At 49.7% G+C, this 23,427-nt stretch overlaps 1 protein-coding gene across 2 annotated transcripts in view; it reads right to left on the reverse strand.

The window, feature by feature from the left end:
• Positions 1-14,200, reverse strand: part of LOC127031543 (Fc receptor-like protein 5) — a 23,772-nt gene extending 9,572 nt beyond the window's left edge. The window contains exons 1-3 of one of the 2 annotated variants that reach the window (XM_050918473.1): positions 14,096-14,200; positions 13,955-13,993; positions 9,089-9,382 (exon numbers count right to left, since the gene is read on the reverse strand). In XM_050918473.1, the coding sequence (XP_050774430.1) occupies positions 9,089-9,382; positions 13,955-13,993; positions 14,096-14,126 (364 nt within the window). In that variant the 5' untranslated portion in view covers positions 14,127-14,200. The remainder of the gene's footprint in view (positions 1-9,088; positions 9,383-13,954; positions 13,994-14,095) is intronic. The other variant, XM_050918474.1, reaches the window with a different exon arrangement.
• Between the last annotated feature and the right edge of the window lie 9,227 nt (positions 14,201-23,427).

Consider the following 23,427-nt stretch of genomic DNA (forward strand, 5'->3'; position numbering starts at 1 on the left):
GCTAGGTAGCAACATCAGTTGTTTGGCAATCATGTTGGAAGTTGGGTTGCCATGTTGAGTGGCTTGGGCCTGCCCATTGGCCATATGGAAAGGCTGTTAGGTGGTCATGTTGTCTATTCTGGGCCCAATTTGATACTGAGAGAGACTCATCAGAGAATGGAAGGAGTGGGAAAAAATCACAGATCAGGAAAGAATTCTTACCAGGTTCTGGAGAGGAAAGAGGAGAAACTCTGGAGACATGTTAATGAGCACAACTAGTTCGGCAGGGTCAATTTCACCCCAACAACATGATTCACCCTCTACAGCTATGGAGATAGGCTTACTCTGCTGGATGGGACATGTCCCCAGCTTAGTAACGTTCACTCCTACAGCTGGTCAGAAGAATTCCAACTAAACAGGGGTTTCATTGGAATCTGCCAATTTGTCGCAGTTGAAATGTTTCATGCAGACGGTTAGATTTCAACCGAGTTCTGATGGAACTCGGGCCAAGTTCCATGAGAACCACATGGCTTCCTTCCAGCTTGCTCACCCAGCATGGGCTCCAGCTTCTTGGTAAATGAGGAGCTGAGGCCTTGGAAGATATAGTTCCCAGGGCTTCCGGGCTCACCCGGTGGATTGCCCCAGAGTCGCGGCTCCATTCCCTTCAAGGGAGAACTTTGAAGTTCTTGGCTTTTGTTCCAAACTGGAATGAAACCAGATTTTGAACTATGGAAATCCTCAGTGAAACAGGATCAGCTTACCCAACCCATCATCCAGCTCCATCGAAGAGCAGCATGAATGGGGGACTCACCCAGCACTGAAACAGAGACCGGTTGGCTTCCCACCGACAGTATCTCTTGCCCATTCTGTGCTTTCCAATATTTGCATGTATATGGTCCAGCATCAGCCATGTGGAGTGCAAGGAAGACCAGTTTGGCTCCCCCGCTTGGGTCAGGGGCATAGGTGGAGATGTCCCCACTTCTTTCATTGTAGAATCTGTATCCCGTCACCTCCCCGACTTTGGGATCTATGCAGCTGACTGTTGCCTGTTCCCCAGCAGGTACTCGAGGCAGGGGGGGTCCAGAGAGAGTGAGGGAGGTGGTGGTCGGTCTGGAATAGAAGCAGAGGGGTTAGTGAAGAGAGAGTGACTCAAAGTGATACCCAATTCACTAGCACAAACAACCGCTCATTTTGGTTCCCTCCTCCTAGCCAGTGAACTATCCCCAGTGTGAAAGCTGGCTGGCCCCCCCTTGATAGTTTACAAGAGGCCAGTATGGGGGGGGAGCAGTACACAGTACTGCTCAGGGACACAGTAGCCTGAACTTTTGGACTATCTGTTTTCTTCTGCCTCAAAGCAGGAAAATCCTGCTCAAAACCAGTCAGTACTACCCAAATAATGAAGGCATAAAATTTTACACTTAACACTTGATTGGTAACACGCAAGGGTCTTTGTCTAAATGTATATAAAGGTTTATAAAATTTGTGTAAAAAAAAGTCTTTTGTAGCAAAGTACAGGCTCTCCTTTTTTCTGCAGAATAAAGCATTTTTCCTTATCCCTGTCAGGCTGTTAATTGGCTTTCAGCTAGGCAGACCCAATATTTCGGTAACACCAGGATCGCCCAAAGTGGGGGCAAGTGGGGCAATTTGTTCCAGGCCCCACAGAGACCCTGCGAGATGCTCCAGGTTTTCGGTGCACTTCGGCGGCAGGCCCTTAACTCACTCTGAGTCTTTGGCGGCGGGTCCTTCAGTGCAGCCGAAGACTCGGAGCAAGTGAAGGACCCGCCACAGAAGTGCTGCCGAAGCCTCGGAGCACCGCCCGGTGAGTACAAGCTCTGCAAGCGGTGGGGAGGGGGGAGAAAAAAAAAGAAGCCTCCACGATCGGCAGCACTTAGACTGCTCTACCTCCCCCACTTCATTCTTTGGCGGCTCGTCCTTCCCTCCGTGAGGGACCTGCCGCTGAATTGCCGCCAAAGACCTGGCCCTGCCCCAGGCCCTCTGAATCCTGTGGGCGGCCGTGGCTATCCCCTAAGAAACAGATCTTGTGATAGCTCAACAGGAGCTGATCTTCTCCAAGGGATGTATCTCAAGAGGAGCGGCGATGTGGGGAGCATGAAGTTGTCTCTGAAAAATGTTCATCCCCAGTTCTCATGACCAGAGCGCTCGATCTGGAGATACAGTTAGTTAACAGATAAGACACCACTAGATGGCACTCAAGAATATGCAGCATGGTTCTTGGTAGAACATTTTCCACTTAATGGATTTTTTTTTCCATTGGAAAATGAGATTGTTGTTTTTTATATAAATGGGAAAGAAAATAATTTCCAATTTTTTTTCAGTTTCTGAAATTATTACATAGTAAGGAAAAAAAAATGGAAATAAAACCTGAGGGTTTTCCCCAAAAAATGAAAAAAATCAGGTTTAAAAACATGCAACATTTTGAAAAATGTGTGTTTCAAAACCATTGAGTTTTCCTCCACATTTTCTTAACTCTCACCACTTTGTTATCATTTTCCATTGGGCAAAAGATGGGACACAAATGAATACTCTCATTTATAAGTATGGAGCAAGAATCATAGAATCATAGGACTGGAAGAGACCTCGAGAGGTCATCTAGTCCAGTCCCCTGCACTCATGGCAGGACGAAGTATTATTTAGACTATTCCTGACAGATGTTTGTCTAACCTGCTCTTAAAAATCTCCAGTGATGGAGATTCCACAACCTTCCTAGGCAATTTATTCCAGTGTTTAACCACTCTGACAGGTAGGAAGTATTTCTTAATGTCCAACCTAAACCTCCCTTCCTGCAATTTAAGCCCATTGTCCTCAGAGGTTAAGAAAACCAATTTCTCTTCCTCCTCCTTTTAACAACCTTTTATATACTTGAAAACTGTTCTCATGTTCCTCTCAATCTTCTGTTTTCCAGACTAAACAAACCCAATTTTTTCAATCTTCCCTCATAGGTCATATTTTCTAGACCTTTAATCATTTAGTCGCTCTTCTTTGGACTCTGTCCAATTTGTCCACATCCTTCCTGAAATATGGCACCCAAAACTGGACACAATACTCCAGCTGAGACGTAATCAGCATGGAGTAGAGTGGAAGAATTACTTCTCGTGTCTTGCTTACAACACTCCTTCTAATACATCCCAGAATGATGTTCGCTTTTTTTGCAACAGCATTACGTTGTTGACTCATATTTATCTTGTGGTCCACTATGACCCCCAGATCCCTTTCCGCAATACTCCTTCCTAGGCAGTCATTTCCCATTTCGTACGTGTGCAACTGATTGTTCCTTCCTAAATTTGGTACTTTGCATTTGTCCTTAATGAATTTTTTCCTATTTACTTCAGACGATTTCTCCAGTTTGTCCAAATCATTTTGAATTTTAATCCTGCCCTCCAAAGCACTTGCAACCCCTCCCAGCTTGGTATCATCTGCAAACTTTATAAGTGTATCCTCTGTGCCATTATCGAAATAATTGATGAAGACATTGAACAGAACCGGACCCAGGACTGACCCCTGCGGGACTCCAATTGTTATGTTCTTCCAGTGTGCTTATGAACCACTGATAACTACTCTCTGGGAATGGTTTTCCAACCAGTTTTGCACCACCTTATAGTAGTTCCATGTAGTTTGTATTTCCCTAGTTTTTTTTATGAGACGGTCATGCGAGACAATATCAAAAACCTTACTAAAGTAGATGTGGTATATCTTGACCGCTTCCCTTCATCCACAAGGCTTGTTATCCTGTCAAAGAAAGCTATCAGGTTGACATGATTTGTTCTTGATGAATCCATGCTGACTCTTACTCATCTCCTTATTATCTTTTAGATGTTGGCAAATTGATTGCTTAATTATTTGCTCCATTATTTTTCCGGGTACAGAAGTTAAACTGACTGGTCTGTAATTCCCTGGGTTGTCCTTATTCCTCTTTTTATAGATGGGTACTGTATTTGCCCTTTTCCAGTCTTCTGGAATCTCTCCCGTCTTCCATGACTTTTCAAAGATAATCACTAGTGGTTCAGATATCTCCTCAGCCAGCTCCTTGAGTATTCTAGGATGCATTTCATCAGGCTCTGGTTAGTTGAAGACATCTAACTTGTCTAAGCAATTTTTAATTTGTTCTCTCCCTATTTTAGTCTCTTCTGATCCTACCTCATTTTCACTGGCGTTCACTACGTTAGATGTCCAATCACCACCAACCTTCTTGGGGAAAACCGAAACAAATAAGTCATTAAGCACCTCTGCCCTTTCCACATTCTGTTATTGTTTTTCTCCCCTCATTGAGTAACTGGCTTAGCCTGTCCTTAGTCTTCCTCTTGCTTCTAATGTATTTGTAGAATGATTTCTTGTTACACTTTATGTCTCTAGCAGGTTTGATCTCGTTTTGTGCCTTGGCCTTTCTAATTTTGTCCCTACAGACTTGTGTTTTTTGTTCATCCTTTGTAATTTGACCTAATTTCCACTTTTTGTAGGACTTTTTTTAAAAATTATTTTTAGATCATTGAAGATCTCCTGGTTAAGCCAGGGTGGTCTCTTGCCATACTTCCTGTCTTTCCTAAGCCGTGGGATAATTTGCTTTTGTGCCTTTAATAATGTCTCTCTGAAAAACTGCCAAGTGTCTTCAACTGTGTTTTCCCCTTAGACTTGCTTCCCATGGAACCTTACCTACCAACTCCCTGAGTTTGCTAACATCTGCCTTCTTGAAACCCATTGTCATTATTTTGCTGTTCTCCCTCCTATAGTTCCTTAGAATCATTAATTCTATCATTCATGATCATTTCACCCAGGCTGCCTTCCACTTTCAAATTCTCAACCAGTTCCTCCCTATCTGTCAAAATCAAGTCTAGAACAGCCTCTCCCCTAGTAGCTTTCTCCACCTTCTGGAACAAAAAGTTGTCACCAATACATTACAAGAACTTACTGGATAATCTGTGTCCTGCTGTGTTATTTTCTCAACAGATGTCTGAGTAGTTGAAGACCCCATCACCACCAAGTCCTGTGCTTTGGATGATTTTGTTAGTTGTTTAAAGAAAGCCTCATCCACCTCTTCTTCCTGGTTAGGTGGTCTGTAGTAGACCCCTATCATGACATCACACTTTTTTTTACCCCTTTTATCCTTACCCAGAGCGTTTCAGCAAGTCTATCTCCTATTTCCATCTCAACCTCAGTTCAAGTGTACACATTTTTAATATATAAGGCAACTCCTCCTCCCTTTTTTCCCTGCCTGTCCGTCCTGAGCAAGCTGTACCCTTCTATGCCAATATTCCAGTCATGCATATTATCCCACCAGGTCTCTGTGATGCCAACTATGTCACAGTTGTGTTTATTTACTAGCATTTTGAGCTCAGCCTGCTTCTTCCTCATACTTCTTGCATTAGTAAACAGACATCTAAGATACTGATTTGATTCTTCCCCCAGTTCTGTCTTGCATCTCCTTTATCCCTGCTATAACAGCCCATGCTCCCACCTAAATCTGAACCTTCTCTCAGGTCTCCACGTTCTTAACTTACCTGTGGGTGTTGGTCATCTGCCTCCTTCGAACCTCGTTTAAAGCCCTCCTCACTAGGTAGCCAGTCTGTACCCAAATATGCTCTTCCCCTTCCTCGATAGATGGACCCCATCTCTGCAATAGCATCCTCACAGCCAGGCTTTCATCTCCAAGATGCATCTGTCTCTACCTCACAGTATCATTAGTGCCCATATGGATGAGTAGCATGGGGTAGTAGTCAGAGGGCCAGATGGTCCTCGACAACTCCTCCATAAGATCTCAGATACAGGCTCCTGACAGGCAGCATACCTCTTGAGATGCCATGTCGAGGCAACAGATGGGTGCCTCCATCCCTCTCAGAAGAGAGTCAGCAACCACCACTACCCTGCGTTTCCTCCTGGGAGTGGTGGCTGCAATTCCCCTAGCCTTGGGAGTACATGGCTTCTCCTCCTCTGGGGGTGATTCCTCATTGCCAGGGCAGCATATCGATTTTCCAGCACCATAGTGGATGGGTTGGAAGTAGGGGTGGAGCACTGCCTGCTGTCAGAAGTAACCAGCAGTCTGTGTCCTCCATGTGACAGAGCCATATCCTCCTCCCCAGTGGTGTGACAGCAGTCGTCTGTAGCTGGATAGCATTCTCAGCCTTGGATGGCTCCATATGCACACTCTTGAGGAATTCCTCATGGGCACGGATGCTCCTCAGCCACCTCCTCCTGTACCTCTCCCACCTGCTTCCTGAGAGATTCCACCATTGGGCACCTTTCATAGAATCACAGAATGTCAGGGTTGGAAAGGATCTCAGGAGGTCATCTAGTCCAACCCCCTGCTTAAAGCAGGACCAATCCCCAGAAAGATTTTTGCTCCAGATTCCCTAAATGGCCCCCTCAAGGATTGAACTGACAACCCTGGGTTTAGCAAGCCAATGCTCAAACCATTCAGCTATCCCTCCTCCCTCTGGATGCTCCCCCCAGCCTGGGTTTCTGTGAGTGGGAAATGCAGGCCACAGTCTCTGCAAGTCCACATCAGGATCTGGACAGAGGCATCCATGGTCAGATTGTCTGTCTGGATACAGGCGCAGGTGCAGGAGACAGGAGCAGCACTGGCAGTGCTGATGCAGCTCTTCCTAACCATAGCGACTACATTGCAACTCCCTCCTACAAACTCCCTCTCAAAATCCCCTGTGCGCTAGCTCCCCTTGGTTGCTTAGCCTCCAGCTTTTAAGCTTCTCTCCTAGGTCAGCCCCACCTCCTTGTTAGTCACACCGGGGTGGGGGGGAGGTGATCACAAGGTTGATTGAGGTTGATCAAACATGATCAAGGATGATCCAGGGAACAAAGGCTCGGACAGGCCCCAGACACACACGATCCCACCTGACCCAGTAACTGAAATAACTGAAATAACCTGAAAGTGAAACACACAAGCAGTCAAACAAACTCACTCACCCCAAGGTTAGTACTCGCACCTTGTTCATTCAGCTGGGGGATCTCCTTCTCCCTCTCTCAAACTGCCCTGTTCGCGGTCCCCTGTTTGCCAGCTGAGATGGTGGGTGAGATAATGTCGTTTATTGGACCAATTGTCCATTAGTGGAAGAGACAAAGAAGAGCTCTGTGTAGCTTGAAAGCTTGTCTCTTTCACCAACAGTTGATCCAAGAAGCAATATTACTTCGCCCATCTTGTCTCTCCAATGACCTGGGACCAATGCTGCTCCAACAACACAGGTACAACTATTGAAATGAAACATTTCACAGAATCCTCTAAATGTTGAGCTGGAAGGAAACTCGAGAAGTCATAAATCCAACCTCCTGGGCTGTGGCAGGACCAAGTAAACCTAGACTATCCCAGGTGGATGTTTGTCCATCCTGTCCTTCAAAACCTCTAGTGATGGGGATTCCACAACTATCCCTGGAAGCCGATTCCAGAGCTTAGCTCCTCTTCGAGTTAGAAACTTTCCCCTACTATTTAACCTCAATTTCCCTTGCTGCAGATTAAGCCCGTTGCTTCTTGTCCTTCCTTCACTGGACATGGAGAACAAGTGATATCCATCTTCCTTAGCACATCCCATAATATATCTCCAGATTGTTATCTGTTTTGCAGCTATTTCCAGCCCATTCCCTCCAGTCCTCTTTTCTGAAGACTAAACATGCCCAGTTTTTTTAAAACCTTTCCTCTTAGGTCTGATTTTTCTAAACCTTTCATCATTTTTGTTGCTTTCCTCTGGACTCTTTCCAGTTTGTCCACAACTCTCCTTCAGCGTGGCGTCTAGAACTGGAGCAGTACTCCAGCTGAGGCCTCACCAGTGCCGAGCAGACCAAGACAATTACCTCCCATGTCTCACCTATGACCCTCCTTTAATGATATTTGCCCACCTCGCAATGATATAAGGCTTTTTCTCAACTGCATCACACTCTTGACTCATCTTCAGTGCGTGATCCACTATATCCCCCAGATCCTTTTCAGCAGTACTACCATCTAGCCAGTTATTCCCCATTCTGTAGTTGTGCATTTGAATTTTTTTCCCTTCCTAATGACTATCTAAGTGTTGCACTTTGCACTTGTCTTTATCGAATTTCATCTTGTGGATTTCAGGGCAATTCTCCTTTTTAAATATAACTTCATCAACCTACAATAATGTTCTGTCTGCTTCCTCTTGAAACTTCTTGAGATTGGGACATTCCCACAGGGTGTTTGATTTCGACAAAACCAGATTCTTCAATAAAAACAGCTCTGGTTGAAACTTTCCAGCCAGCCCTGTGAATAGCTTAGTCTTGTACATAGGAACATAAAAACGGCCAGACTGGGCCAGACCAAAGGTCCATCTAGCCCAGTATCTTGTCTTCCAACAGTGGTCAATGCCAGGTGTCCCAGAGGGAATGAACAGAACAGGTAATCATCAAGTGATTGCCCATTCCCAGCTTCTGGCAAACAGAGGCTGGGGACACCATTCCTGCCCATCCTGGCTAATAGCCATTGATGGACCTATCCTCCAGGAACTTATCTAATTCTTTTTTGAATCCTGTTATAGTCTTGGTCTTCACAACATCCTTTGGCAAAGAGTTCCACAGGCTGACTGTGCGCAGTGTGAAAAAATACTTCCTTTTTTTGTTTTAAACCTGCTGCCTATTAATGTTATTTGGTGACCCCTGGTTCTTGTGTTATGAGGAGTAAATAACACGTCCTTGTTTACTTTCTCCACAGCAGTCATGATTTTATAGACCTCTATCATATCCCCCCTTAGTCATCTCTTTTCCAGGCTGAAAAGTCCCAGTCTTATTAATCGCTCCTCATATGGAAGCTGCTCCATACTCGTAATCATCACCTTTTAACATCTCCTCACTGAACTCTCTCCTTCCCCCTATTCATAGACTCATTATAAGGTCAGAATGGACCATCTGTGATCATCTACCCTGACTTCCTGTAGTATAAAGCAGGCCAGAGAGTCCCACCCAATCATTCGTCCATTGAGCCTATATCTTGTGGTTGAGATAGAGCACAAAATACTCTTCCAAGCCCCAGTGACAACTGAAATGCTAACACTTAGTCTATAAGAGCAAGGCTCTAACCACTGAGCGATGGGGCCATTGTAGCTGGAAAACTCTCCACCTGATAACATGGACTCACCGTAGACATTTAGGGTGATAGGATCACTCAGTTTGGATGGGATCTTCTGCCCGGGTGGCCAGTATTTACAGCGGTAGGACCCGGAGTCATGAACATTTAGACTAGGCAGATTGTAGGTATGGAGAAGCTGACTCTGGGTCTCTGGAGAGTCCACTTCAGCTTCATCCTTTAGAAACTGGAATTGCATGGCCTGGTGCCCTTTGGGTGTCAAGCATGTGAAGGTAACAGAATTGCCAACACGGTAGGTGGAATATTCTGGGCTTACAGTCAGCAATGGCTTCAGGGAAGCTTCATCTGGAAGCAGAAAGTGGTTTAATAATATTTCCTAGCGATTTTTATCAGTCAATCTCCAAGCATGAGGTCTGTCTCATTATCCTCACTTTACAGATGGGGGAACTGAGGCACAGGGTGTGAAAATGACTTGTCCCAGGTCATGCAGCTGGCCAGGACAGCTCTAGGCCACAATACCCACAACTGAATAAAAGCTGCAGCAAGTAGCTTGTGATAGAGGTTAGAAGCCCGCTGCCACTCCTATCACCAGGCCATCCCAAACTTGCAATCTATGGAGTCATCCCAGCCCACTTCCTAACCTGCCCAGAAACTGAATTTCTTCAGCTGACTCCAGGGCACAGTCCCATAGCAACAACGGATTGCCACCTGGATTGGACTCCAGATCTCCCAGTGCAGTATCTCGCCTCAGACACTTTGCAGATGTTTCAGGAGAAGCTGCATGGGACCTTGCAAATGTGGAATAATCTCTCCTCTTGATCACTAAGAGTTACTGATTGGCCTAAGCCCTGAAGCATGAAGTTTAATATCCCTTCTAGTGTTTTTTGTTAGCATTGTTCTAACTCCGGCTATTCTTGTTAAACATACAACCCCCTCTTTGAATCTTGGTAAACTTGTGTCCTCAGCCATGTCTTGTGGCAGTGAGTTCCAAAGCCCAGTGATCTGTTGTGTGGAAAAAAATATTTCTTTTGGCTGGTTTTGAATTTGCCACTTTTCAGTTTCACTCTTTTTATTGCGTTATGAGTGGGGCTGTTTGAAAAATGGATATTTTTTTGGTTGGAAAAGTCAAACAGAAAATGTTTTGTGTTGGACCGAACATTTCTGAAATATGTGGAGCACTGAAAAGTAACAACAGCAAAAAAATCATTTAACATTGAAGGAACCATTTAGTTTAGACAAAATCAAAATGTCTCGTAACTTAGAGCATTTTTACACATTTCTGACATTTAAAAAAAATTAACGTGGAGAGAAATGTTGAAAGGAAACATTCTTTCATTTTGAAAATATCAAAACTCTCTATTTTGTTTCATTTCCCTAAATGAAAAATGGGATGAAATTGACACATAGTTGCAAAATGTTTTGATATCACCGAATCTGCCTTTCCGGATGAAAAAATGTTGTCTGTGGCAAATGTTTGCGCAGCCCGAGTTGTTATAGAATTGTAGGACTGGAAGGGACCTCAAAAGGTTTTCCAATCCAGTCCCCCTGCGCTCAAGTCAGGACTAAATATCAGCTAGACTTTTGAGATAGGCAGAACAGAAGCTCCCAGCTGAAGAGAAAATTCCAGTCTCTTTCTCTACAATTTGATATATCTCATTGTCAAACACACAGCTGCCTCCAAAGGCTCAGGAAAATAAGGTCAGTGGAGCTGTGAGGGTGTACTGAGCAATGGCTGGGACAGGGAACATGCGAAAGCTCTGGGATTGTGGAGAGTAATCTTTTAAACCGTGAGCTCCCCCTGCGACTCCGTGGCCAAAAGGGCTAACGTGATCTTTGGAGGCATAAATGGGAATCGTGGAAGGGACTAGAGAGGTTAGGTAGCCCCTGTAGTTGAGACTGGGGCGACGGCTGCTGGACTCCTGCATCCAGTTCTGGTGTCCCCAGTTCAGGAAGAGCAGCAAACAGTCCTCTGGCACCTTATAGACTAACAGATGTATTGGAGCACAAAAGCTCATGCTCCAATACGTCTGTTAGTCTATAAGGTGCCACAGGATTCTTTGCTGCTTTTACAGATCCAGACTAACACGGCTACCCCTCTGATACAATTCAGGAAGGATGGTGCTAAATTGGAGAGGGGTCAGAGAAGAGTTACGAGTATGATTAAAGGATTAGAATGAGACACTCAATGAGCTCAATCTATTAGTTTACCAACGAGCAGGATAATGGGTGAGGTCATTACAGACATCAGCACCTACAGGGGGATCAAAAATGTGATAACGGAGTGTTCACTCTAGAGTGGGGTGGGCAAACTTTTTGGCCTGAGGGCCACATCAGGTTTCATAATTGTATGGAGGGCTGGTTAGCGGAGGGGGTCATGGCTCGGCCCCCACCTCCTATCTGCCCCCCCAGGACTCCTGCCCCATCCAACCCCCACTGTTTCCTGACTGCCCTCCTGGGGCTCCTGCCCCATCCACACCCCCCCGCTCCCTGTCCCCTGACTGCCCCTGGACCTCCGCCTCCCCATCCAACCCCTCCTCTCATTCCTGATGCCCCCACCGGGATCCCTGCTCCATCCAACCACCCCTTCTCCATGTCCCCTGACTGCCCCTGGAACCCCTGCCCCTGCCTTCCCCCTGGTACCCCAACCAACCCCCCTCCTTCTTGATTGCCCCCCTGGGACCACTGCCCCCATTCGACTCCCTGTTCCCTCCGACCCCTATCCACACCCCTGCCCCCTGACCACCACTCCAAACTTCCCTGCCCTCTATCCAATCCCCCCTGTTCCCTGCCCGCTTACCGCGCTGCCTGGAGCACCAGTGGCTAGTGGCTCTACAGCTGCACTGCCCGTGTAGAGCTGGGCCATGCTGCTGCTGCCACTGCCACGATGCAGCACAGAGACTGGGTCAGGCCGGGCTCTGCAGCTGCAGTGCCCCAGGATCTCACAGTCCCACCACCCGGAGCACTGCATTGGTGGAGGAGTGAGCTGAGGTTGCGGGAGCGAGGGAACAGCGGGGGAGGAGCCGGGGGCTAGCCTCTGGGGCCAGGAGCTTGGGGGCTAGGCAGGATGGTCCTGCAGGCTTGATGTGGCCCGCGGGCTGTATTTTGCCCTCCTCTGGTCTAGAGGACTACGGTCTAAGAAGATCTAATGACATTAATCCTGATAAATCCAAATGCTCTCAAAATCCACATAAAGGTCCCTCTCCACTTTGAACCTTGTTAACTCTTGGCCTTTATGACATCCTGTGGGCAGGAGAACCGCAGTCTAACCACAAGTTTTATGTGCGTGTGTTTGAGGGGGAAAGGCCCTTCCCCACTCCTGTGGCCCCTTTCTCTCAGGGCAGGGCTAAGGAAGGCGTTCCTGTCTTGTGTAGTGTATCAGATTTGTCAATACTAGTCCTGGCCATGACTAGGAAAAATGAGGAAGCTGAGTAGCGAGTGCAATGCACAAATGAGGTTTCCTCCAGGACTGCAGACCGGAGGCCGGTGGGAGCAGAAGTCTATTCATAAACCATTTTAAACGTTTCCTTTGCAGCCATGCTAGCAGCCCCTGAGGAACAGACCGTCTCCTTCCCAGGACTGGCGTCAGCTGGGTGAGCTGTCCATATGCCATCCTGCTAACATACAGAGAACCCCCCAAATTGAGCCATTACGTGACTCACTCTTCAGCCGTTGAGCATGCTTGTGTGTGGGGAAATCACAGCTACTCATTGCATGGAGGGGTGGAGAGGGTGTTCGGGGGCAAGACAGTTTTCTCAGCGTGTGAGAATTTGTGACACTTTGAAATTTTTGTCCCGTCCCAAATTGTGAAAAAAATTGAAAATCTCTCAAAGTTGGTGAATCTAAAATCTGAGCAATAATCCAGGGGGGTGGGGTCAATGGAAATGATGGTTTTGAGAGGCCCACATTTGGTTCTCCAACACTTTCAGAGTGGAAATTTACTAACATTTCCAAAAAAAAAGGTTCATCTCGGAAAACTGAAAGTTTCCAGTTCGACCATGTCAAAACTACTTTCACCCGAAATCTCAAAATTTGTTTAACCATTTTTTCCCCACAAAACTCTTGCTTTCAACAAAATGGCATTTCTCAATGAAAAAAAACAAAACAAAATGTCACTGGAGAATTCCTGACTATATCTAAATGTGAGACCCTCCAACTCACTTCCCCCAGTGGCCATCATGCAAGTCTAGATTGCAGCAGGTATAGGAGACACACTAGAAGGGTAAGAGGCAAATGAGACTGTGGAACTCATTGCCACGGGATGGGGCTCCAGCTCTAACTATAAGAGGGGCTGAGACCCTCTGACTCCTGTCCCTCAGGGGCTATCATGTGAGTCTGCACTGACGCAGACAGTTTGATTTCTCATATGACACTTTGAAAGAGCAAGAGGTAAACGAGACTGTGGAACTCAATGCCACAGGATGGAGCAGATCTGTGTGTGATATGACCCGAGAACCTTCAGCTCATTTCCCCCAGAGGCCACCTCCTGAGTGTGGACAAAGTGGATAGTTGGCTTTCATAGAAGATACTTTGGAAGGGGAGTAGGCAAGTGAGCCTGTGGAACTCATTGCCACCAGATGGGGTTGAGATAAAGGACTTAACAGGATTCAGAATGGGCTGGGATGTTTATCTGACTGCCACAAGCTACCAGAATTTATGCCAATGCAAATGTTGCCAGGGAGTATGAAACCTCAAGCTTCAGGCCTTAACCCAGTCTCTACCCACTAAGGATCAAGGTGAGAGATTCGAGTGAGGGTCAGATTACCCCATGCCTTTGGGCACTGGCTGCTGTCAGAGACAGGCTAGTGGAGTCAACAGACCGTGGTTCCTATGCTCCTGTGGGGCCCCTTGAGCCATGCACAGGGTGGACATGGGGTCGGGGTAGAAAACCGCTCCTTTCCCTCTAGGAGAGAGCGTTACCTGCGAGGGCCGCCGGCCGGGGGAGGATCTGGAGACAGGCTGAAAGAGAGAAGAGAGGGGATGAGGGCACTGGATGTGGGACCGAGGGATGCAACGAGCTCAGGACAGACAGGCGGGGTGAGGCTGAGGGAGGTCACTTACCCAGCACGGGCAGAAGGAGAGTTAGCGCCATGCAGAGCTGGTGGCTCGGGGGCTGGGAGCTGGGTTCTTAGTTCTGCCACCAGTGCCGTCTCCAAGCTGCAAATTAGAGACTCATCCCCTCTGCACATCCCCAGTGGCAGGAAATGCAGATGCCAAGCCACACCGCCAGTTTCCCCTCAGAAATGTCAAAACCCTGGGCAGGACAGCTGAAGATGTTGCACCATCTCCCACGAAGCCTTGCAGTGAAGCAAAGGTCTCTTCTGGTCTTAAGCCAGCAAATTCATGCAATTTCAGACCAATGGGGAAAGCTAGAGTCTGAAGCGATCCTTCAGGGGATCAGTCTCAGGATCAGCTGGAAGCGGCGTGGGCCAAGGAACTTACTGGCCGCCACTTCAGCAGCTCCCATTGGCCCGGAGCAATGATCTGCGGCCAGTGGGAGCCGCAATCGGCCAGCCCTGCAGACGGGGCAGGTAAACACACCAGCCCGGCCCGCCAGTGGCTTTCCCGATACAAGTGGCGACCCCTGTTTGAGAAACCCTGCCCTAGGGGATGATAATGTAGTTGCTCTGGTTATCAGCCCCTTGAAGACATCCCCCTGGAGTGGTTCTCATCTTTTAGCTCAAACTGGATTCTCCAGGGAGCCAACAGGCAAAGGAAGGTTTGTAAATGAACCGCCTGGTTTTCAGTGGTCTTGGGCCTTTTTCCCAACGCACAGAGCCCCTGGGCCACGAAGAGTTGCTGAGCCTTAGGGTGCGGTTGCGAGCACTCGGCCCGCGGGGCCCGCCTAAGCCCGGCAGCTTGTTCTGAGCTGAAGTTGTGATGAACAGAGAACCAGAAGGAAATCCCATGGGTGAGGTGTTAAAGGAGGGCTCCTGTTGGGGTGTGTGTGTGTGTGTGTCAGTCACTGCTGTCCTCTGCTGGAGAGGCTGAGCCCTCTCTCGCTCTGTGTGTGTGTGTGTGTGTGTGTGTGTGTGTGTGTGTGTGTATGTCACTGCTGCCCTCTGCTGGAGAGGCTGAGCCCTTTCTCTCTCGCTCTGTGTGTGTGTGTGTGTGTGTGTGTGTGTGTGTGTGTCACTGCTGCCCCCTGCTGGAGTGGCCGACGCCCTAGAGGGAGATGATGGTGAGGACACTGCTCCCTCCCATTGTGTCTCAGGGCCGGGAGGGGCAGCTTTGGGTGAATTATCGGGGTGCGAGCTCCATGGCAGTTCATCTGCTGGGGGTTGTTTTATACCAGCAGGGGCTGGCCTTCCCTGGTTACAGGGCCATGGGCCAACTCTTCCACTGCCCCAGCTTCTACCTCTGTGTCACGGACTCACAGATTGTGCCCACTCTTGGCCCTGGGCGGTCCGTGGGGGGTGCCCCTTTCAGTGAGACAGCCCTTATCGGGGGTCCACTCTCTCTCGGGGTCAGGCCCCTCCACCTCCTGGAGCCGCACCTCTCTGAGCCTTAGCACGTCTGTCTCTGCCATAGGCCCCCTCCGGGAGTCCACGTGCTCTGGACCCCCTGGGCCTCTTCACGCCCAAAGGGGCTGATGCAACCCTGTTCTCTAGCCCAGAGTGACTCAGCCAGCATAAAACAGGAGGGTTTATTGAGAGTTGAACACAGCACAGGAAACTCTCAGGGCCTCAGGCCTGGTCTCACACAATAACAGCACATCCCAGTCTCCCTGCATCCAGGTGGGCTCTGCCTGCTTCCCCTCGCTAGCCCCGAGCCCCCCTGCTTCCCAGCTGGGCCTCTGATATCCCCGGCCTCAAGCTGCACCTCTGTCCATTGTCTTCTCTCCAGGTAAATAGGGTCGTAAACAGGAAGGCCTGGGTCTCCTCTCCTTGCAGCTCTCCTCTGGCTGGAACTGGCTGGTCAGGTCACCGGGGTCCTCTCTCTGCAGCCCATTGTCCTCCCACTGGCCAGAACCGGTTGTGTCTCCTGGGCTGGGGTCCCGAGTCCCTCTCCGGTCCGCTGTAACAACAAACTCCCTCTCCCCTAACCTCGTTAAACCAGTAACACCCAGGTACATTGAGTCCCACCCCCTGTGCATGCAAACCCTGGTAAAGACAGAAAACCCCAAGAAAACCCCTCCACTTCGTCACACTCTGTTCTGCCAGCCCCCCAAAATGACCATTGACCCCCTTTCACCCTCTGTTTTCCAGCCCCCCCCATAGACTTTGTCTCTCCAGAGCACCCTCTCTCCTTAATGGGTGCTGGTCCCACCAGACCTGGGATCTGATTCTTCTGGTTCTTCTTAGAGAACTGATGCCAGGGAGCTGCCCTCAGCCCTGCCCAGCTGCCCGGGGGGGTCACCAGATAGGGGGGCAGTTGCCCCCCAACCAACCTGGAGTTGCCCCCACCCAGACTTTTCATAGCTTCCCCAGGCTGTCCCCCACACTCAGACTCATCCTCCCCCTAGCTTTTTATGCCCAAACTGGCTTGGGTTTGTCTACCCAGGCTGTGCCCCCAGCTGTGTGCCCCAGGGGGCGGACGGGGGACCAGGGTACCCGTTCACTGCTTGTCCCGCCTGACATCAGGGCCCCCTGTTGCACCAGGTGCTATGGTAGCCCCCCTTCACCCTAGATCAGCACCTCTGTTGTGCCTGGCACTGCACAGACACCCCCCTGCCCTAGCTTGGGGTTCCCCGTCGTGTCGGGCTCTGCACAGACCCACCCCAAATTAAAAAACAGTGGAGAAGGAGGGAGCTGTCATTGGAACAAGAAGCAGACCAGGAGGGTGGACTGGGGGAACACCCAGATTTGCTTGGGGTGCGTGGAGGGGGAGCAGGGAATTCCCCATATTTGGGTTTTATCCTCTCCTTGGTGGGGAGATTTCTTCTGACAAAGCCTGCTAGCCTTTCCCTTCATCCTCCCAACTCCCCGTTTTCCAGCCTCCCCACCTCCCCCCCCCCCCGAGATCCTGGCCCACCGCGATGTCCTGTCGTGAGTGTGACCTGGGGTGGCTGCAGTACCGGGGTTCAGATTTTTCAGGGATGGGCAAGACCCCTGAACAGGGGCAGCTGCCGGCAACAGCTGTTGGTAATTGAGGTGCTGGAGTGGGCACCTGCCGGGACTGGGTACTGGAAGCTGGGTGAAGGCTCCCATCTGGGCACCATCCAGAGGGGCGCCTCCATGTCCTCCTTGTGGAATGTCTGTCCATCAAATGTGGGGTGGGGAACCCCGGCTGGCCCCCAACCTCATTCTTCTGAGTGCTGCTCTCATTGGGCAACTAGCCGTGTGGGATCTGCCTGCCCCGCCCAGCGGATACTGGGCAAGGTGGTGAATGTTTGTTGGGATTTTGCCCCCCATCTCCCCTTCTCTTCCCCTGCTGACGGGACACTGCTGGGGAGAAAATTGCATCCCTGGGGGCCCCAGTTGGGGGTTGACAGGGTACTGCTGTGGGAAAGCTCACAGCCCCAGAGGATCTAGTTGAGGGCTGACAGGGCACTGCTGCGGGGAAGCTCACAGCCCCAGAGATCTTCAGGCTAGACACTGCTGCAGGGAATCTCACAGCCCTGGGTGTCCCCAGGCTGGGCACTGCTTTGGGGAAGCTCACAGCATTGGGGGCCCTGGCTGGTGGCTGACAGGGCACTGCTGTGGAGAAGCTCACAGCCTCAGGGGTCATTCCTTCCTGCAGGGGGCAGCAGGAACACATACACCAGACCTCGTTCCCCAGCCTGGGCAGTACAAGTCAATGAGTGTTTCTCTCTCTCTTCAGCTCTCCACTGTCCCTGGCTTTGGAAGCTGACCCTGGGAGCAGCTTTCATCATCATCATCATAATCTTCATGCCCGACTGCCGCCTGCAGAGACAAGGGAGCTGATTTGCAACCACCATCCGCTTGAGGTTTTGCCTTTGCCACTTGCAATTATCCGGGGCATGGTGTGGCCCCCTGCAGAACCTGTTCACACCCAAGTTCCTCTAACTCAGGGGTCCCCAATGTGGTGCCCATGGGGGCCATGGTGCCTGCGGGGGCATCTAAATTTCTGCGGCATTTCGGCGGCGATGCTTCTCGATGACGCTGCTTGCTGCCGACAAGCGACGTCATCGAGAGGCGTTGCTGCTGAAATGCCACAGAAATTTGGCAGCATTTCTGCCGATGCTCCACTGTCGTCACTGTCCTTCGTCTGGCGCCCGCCAGACAAAAAGGTTGGGGACCACTGCTCTAACTGGTGCTCAGCTACACCAGACTCCTTCTGGGAGTGCATCCAGGTGTGTGAGCCTTGAGAAAAAGACTAGCTCCCTTCTACCTCGCCTTGCACCACCCTGCAGCTGCCTACTGAGAAGCAGCTGCTTCTGGGGTGGGGCTCAGCTGCTGCTTAGTAGCCACCCAGTGCCACCGGTCGAGGCTAGATTGCCTAGCACTGAAAGATGGCTGGCTCTGGAGCAGGACATGGCAGCTGTTAACAGCCCACATCTCCACACTGCTTGCCCCAGGCTTAGGGCAGGATCTGAGGTGCTAAGCCTGTGCCCTACTCCCTGCAGCAAAGCGCCCCCAGCACAGTGCTGAGGGATTGCAGTCAGCACTAAGTCACAGGGGATAACGTCCCCTACTGAGACCCCCGCCTCGCTCCTTGCAGCACAGAGCCCCCATTGGATCAGTTTCACCCCCTTCACCACCCAGGGAGGTCTCCCAGCCAAACGCTGACCCTGGCTGACTGGCACCACTACAGCTGTGATCACAAGCAGGCTAGGACGTACTCGGACTAGGGACCAGTCTGGGGGTTTGTCATTTATGGAATCCAAGGAAAATCCCAGAATGGGGACCCGGGGCAAAAAAAAATAATAATTGCAGTGCCTGATCACTTGCCCTGCGCCTCAGTTTCCCCACCAGTCACAAGAAGCTCATGAATCCTGCCTCCCATGGGGGAGGTTGTGATTCTTTACAAGTGAGGCTGGGCTGTTCAGCTCAGGTTCCCTCCCAGCTCCTGGACGGTGCAACCCTGTTACACTAGAACCTCTGGATTCACTCAGATCCCGCCCTTGCAACCTTCCCAGTTTCTTCCCTACAGAGATGGGAGTCGGTGGTGAAAGAGAAAGCCGGGGGTGGGGGAGAAAAGGAGAGGAGAGAGAGAGAATAGGAGAGGGGAAAGAACCCGGACCCTGGGTTCTCCGAAGCCCTTAGAAAGGAGCGTATTCTCTTGGTTACTGCAGGCGACTCCTTGCTCATTCTACCACAGACAGATTGTGCTGTTTCGGGCCATTTGTTCTGCTCTCCCGGGCTGCTTTCCTGTGGTTGACAAGCTTCTCACATGAGCAGACGCCTCTGTTGTGTTTGTCCTCTGTGGTCCCTGAGACTGGGAAGGAAGCCAGGTTGCTCCTCACTCCACCCCACCGTTCACTGTGACTCAGCCAGCAACGGTTGCAAAAACCTCCCTGCCCAGACCAAGGAACTTAAAATGCTCCACGCCATGGAGCCTGGAGGACCTACCAACTCACCAGGCCCCAGGACAATGCTGACCCATCCGTGGTGGGACCTGAGTGTGATCTGGACTGGGCTGATGTGCTCAGCTGCAAAGCTGGGGTACCTCATCTGAGTCTGTTTCAGCTCCAATCCAGCCCCCGGGTAGGGACCGGCTGGCTCAGGTAAACGGAACTTGGGGTCTATCCCCTGTAGAGGGGCACTGGCTCCAATCTGGCCCCAGGGCAGAGGACTGGCTGGCTCAGGGTGTCAGGGAATGGGACCCGGGGCCTTTCCCCTCTAGGAGACACCAGCTGCAATCCAGCCCTAGGGTGGGGACTGGCTGGCTCAGGGGAATGGGTCTTGGGGGCTTTATCCTCTAGGGGGTGCTGGCTCTGGTCTGGCCCCAGGGCAGGGGTACCAGCTGACTCCCTGAAGGAGGGTGGTCTTCAAATCAAAAAGTTGTGTTTGAAGCATGGGCCAAGGCTGGTTGGAAAATTTTCCTCCGCACATGCTGGTTTTGGCAAAATTGAACTATTTAGAAACCAGTTTCAATTTTGGCAAAATGTCGCTAAACAAACCTGCCCCAAAATGAAGCATGTGGATGATGATGATCCATCTGGACCCTTTCAAAACCGATCACTTTGATTTTTCATTTCGGAGCAACTTGTTGCAGCAGAAATGTTTCTATACGGAAAGAGGGTTTTGAAAGTCAAAATCAGAACAAAATCTTCTGACCCCATTCCTGATGACAGGTCATAAAGACATAGGAATGGCCATGCTGGGTCAGACCAATGGTCCACCTCACCCAGGATCCTGTCTTCCGACAGTGGCCAATGCCAGGTGCTTCAGAGGGAATGAACACAACAGGTAATCATCAAGTGATGATGCCATCTGAGATCTGGGTCCCTTTTTGGCCAAAAAATGTTCTGATTTCATCAAAATGTGACTTTTCCCTAAACTCACTGGTCCGACGGCTACTGAAATCCTGTGCCCAGCTCTGAGTCAGATGGGAGTTCACACTAGATGGTCAGAACAGCCTCAAAATCTTGAATTATGGACCCCGTAGATTCACAGGAGGATTTTCATAAATTGAAGAGGGGACAGAGAAGAGCTACAAGAAAGATTCAATGATTAGGAAACGTGCGTAGAGTGAGAGACTCCAGGATCTTGATCTATTGAGATAAAGAAAGAGAAGATTATAGGGTGACTTGATCACAATTTATAAGTGCCTATGCGGGGAAGAGAAATTGGATAACTGAGGGTTCTTCTATCAGCCTACAAAGATCTAACACGATCCAATGGCTGGAAGTTGACGCTGGACAAATTCAACCCGGAAATCGGGTGCAAATTTTCAGTGGTGAGGGGAATTAAGCATTGAGCATCCCAAAGGTTGTGGTGGGTTCTCCGTTCTGGCAATGTTATAATCAAGATGGGATGTTCCTCTGAAAGCTCAGCTTTAGGAATTATGGGTCATAGCAGAGGTCAGGCTGGGTCCTTGCAGTGACCTTCCTGGGATCGCTGATGAATAGTCAGAATAGTATTTCACGGGACATTTTGAAACTCTTGGATTTTGTTTTGGAAGAGGAAGTAAAATTGAGATTGCCAGATCTACCACTGGCCAATATGCCTGGTTCCCTTGCAGCTGTAGCAGAGAGGTTGGCTTCATGGTGAAGTCAATGGGAATGGCACACCTACTTCTACTGCAGAAGAAGCCCTGTGATCCTCCACCAGAAGGTCATGATGGTTGTGATGCAGTAGGGACTGTCTGTGTGGGGAGTGGGAGAGCAGGGGAGGTCTTTAGGAGATGGACGATGCCAGAGCCTGTAACCTGAGCTAGGTAAGGGAGGGGAAAGGTCAACACCTTTGCCCGGGAAGGGGACAAAGGAAGGGAGTGGCAGGAGGGAAGCAGTTTGAGTTTGGGCTTGGGGCTGTGTGGGCGGAATTCAGGGTATCCTAGCTAGGATCCAAGCACCCTGAAAGCCCAGAAGGACTCGGTGGAGGGGTCCTGACTGTGCCTGCAAGCTCTGCTGTAACCTGTGTTCCTGTTGTCCAATAAACCTTCTGTTTTACTGGCTGGCTAAGAGTCACTGTGGGTCCCAGGAAGAGGGGTGCAGGGCCGGACTCCCCCACACTCCGTGACAATGGTCCCTTCTGTTGATCTGTTTCCTTATTTCCTCATGTAGGTATTGTAGTTTTGAGAATGCTTGGTGGAGATTTTGTAGGTGTTGGTCTCTGTCTGAGGGGTTAGAGCAGATGCGGTTGTACCTCAGTGCTTGGCTGTAGACAATGGATAGTGTGATGTGCCCGGGATGGAAGCTGGAGGCATGAAGGTAGGCATAGTGGTCGGGAGGTTTTCAGTATAGGGTGGTGGTAATGTGACCATCACTTATTTGCACCGTGGTGTCTAGGAAGTGGACCTCCCATGTAGATTGGTCCAGGCTGAGGTTGATGGTGGGGTGGAAGCTGTTGAAATCATGGTGGAATTTTTCCAGAGACTCCTTCCCATGGGTCCAGATGATGAAGATGTCATCAATGTAGCGTAGGCAGAGAAGGGGCGTGAGTGGACGAGAGCTGAGGAAGCGTTGTTCCAGGTCGTAGCATTCTCAAAACTACAATACCCGCACGAGGAAATAAGGAAACAGATCAACAGAGCCAGACGCGTACCCAGAAGCCTGCTACTGCAAGACAAACCCAAGAAAGAAACCAACAGGACTCCACTGGCCATACAGTCCCCACTAAAACCTCTCCAACGCATCATCAGGGACCTACAACCCATCCTGGACAATGATCCCACACTTTCACAGGCCTTGGGTGGCAGGACAGTCCTCGCCCACAGGCAACCTGCCAACTTGAAACACATTCTCACCTGTAACTGCACACTGCACCATAGTAACTCTAGCTCAGGAACCAATCCATACAACAAACCTCGATGCCAACTCTGCCCACATATCTACACTAGCGACACCATCACAGGACCTAACCAGATCAGCCACACCATCACCGGTTCATTCACCTGCACGTCCACCAATGTAATATATGCCATCACATGCCAGCAATGCCCCTCTGTTATGTACATCGGCCAAACTGGACAGTTGCTATGGAAAAGGATAAACGGACACAAATCAGATATTAGGAATGGCAATATACAAAAACCTGTAGGAGAACACTTCAAACCTCCCTGGCCACACTATAGCAGATCTTAAGGTGGCCATCCTGCAGCAAAAAAACTTCAGGACCAGACTTCAAAGAGAAACTGCTGAGCTTCAGTTCATCTGCAAATTTGACACCATCAGCTCAGGATTAAACAAAGACTGTGAATGGCTTGCCAATTACAAAACCAGTTTCTCCTCCCTTGGTTTTCACACCTCAGCTGCTAGAACAGGGCCTCATCCTCCCTGATTGAACTACCTCATTATCTCTAGCTTGCCTGCATATATATACCTGCCCCTGAAAATTTCCACTACATGCATCTGACAAAGTGAGTATTCACCCACGAAAGCTCATGCTCCAAAACGTCTGTTAGTCTATAAGGTGCCGCAGGACTCTTTGCTGCTTTTACAGATCCAGACTAAAACGGCTACCCCTCTGATACTTTCTGTTTCCTGTGACCCTCCACCAGAAGAGACCATCATGATCATCTAGTCTGATCTACTGCACCTCACAGGCCACAGAACCTCACCTACCTGCTCCTGTAATAGGCCCCTAGCCTCTGGCTGAGTTACTGAAGGCCTCACATCTTGATGTCAAGTTCCAGAGAACTAACCATTTCCTCCAGTACAAACCAGCAAGTGACCTGTGCCTCATGCTGAAGAGGAAAGCAAGAAACCGTCTCTGCCAATCTGACCTGGGGAATATTCCTTCCTGACCTCAAATCTGGTGATCAGTTAGACCCTGAATGTGGGGGAGAGACCCACCAGCCAGACACCTGGGAAAGAACTCAGTGTA

The sequence above is a fragment of the Gopherus flavomarginatus genome, chromosome 11 (genome assembly GCF_025201925.1).
Source record: "Gopherus flavomarginatus isolate rGopFla2 chromosome 11, rGopFla2.mat.asm, whole genome shotgun sequence".
NCBI lineage: Eukaryota > Metazoa > Chordata > Testudines > Testudinidae > Gopherus > Gopherus flavomarginatus.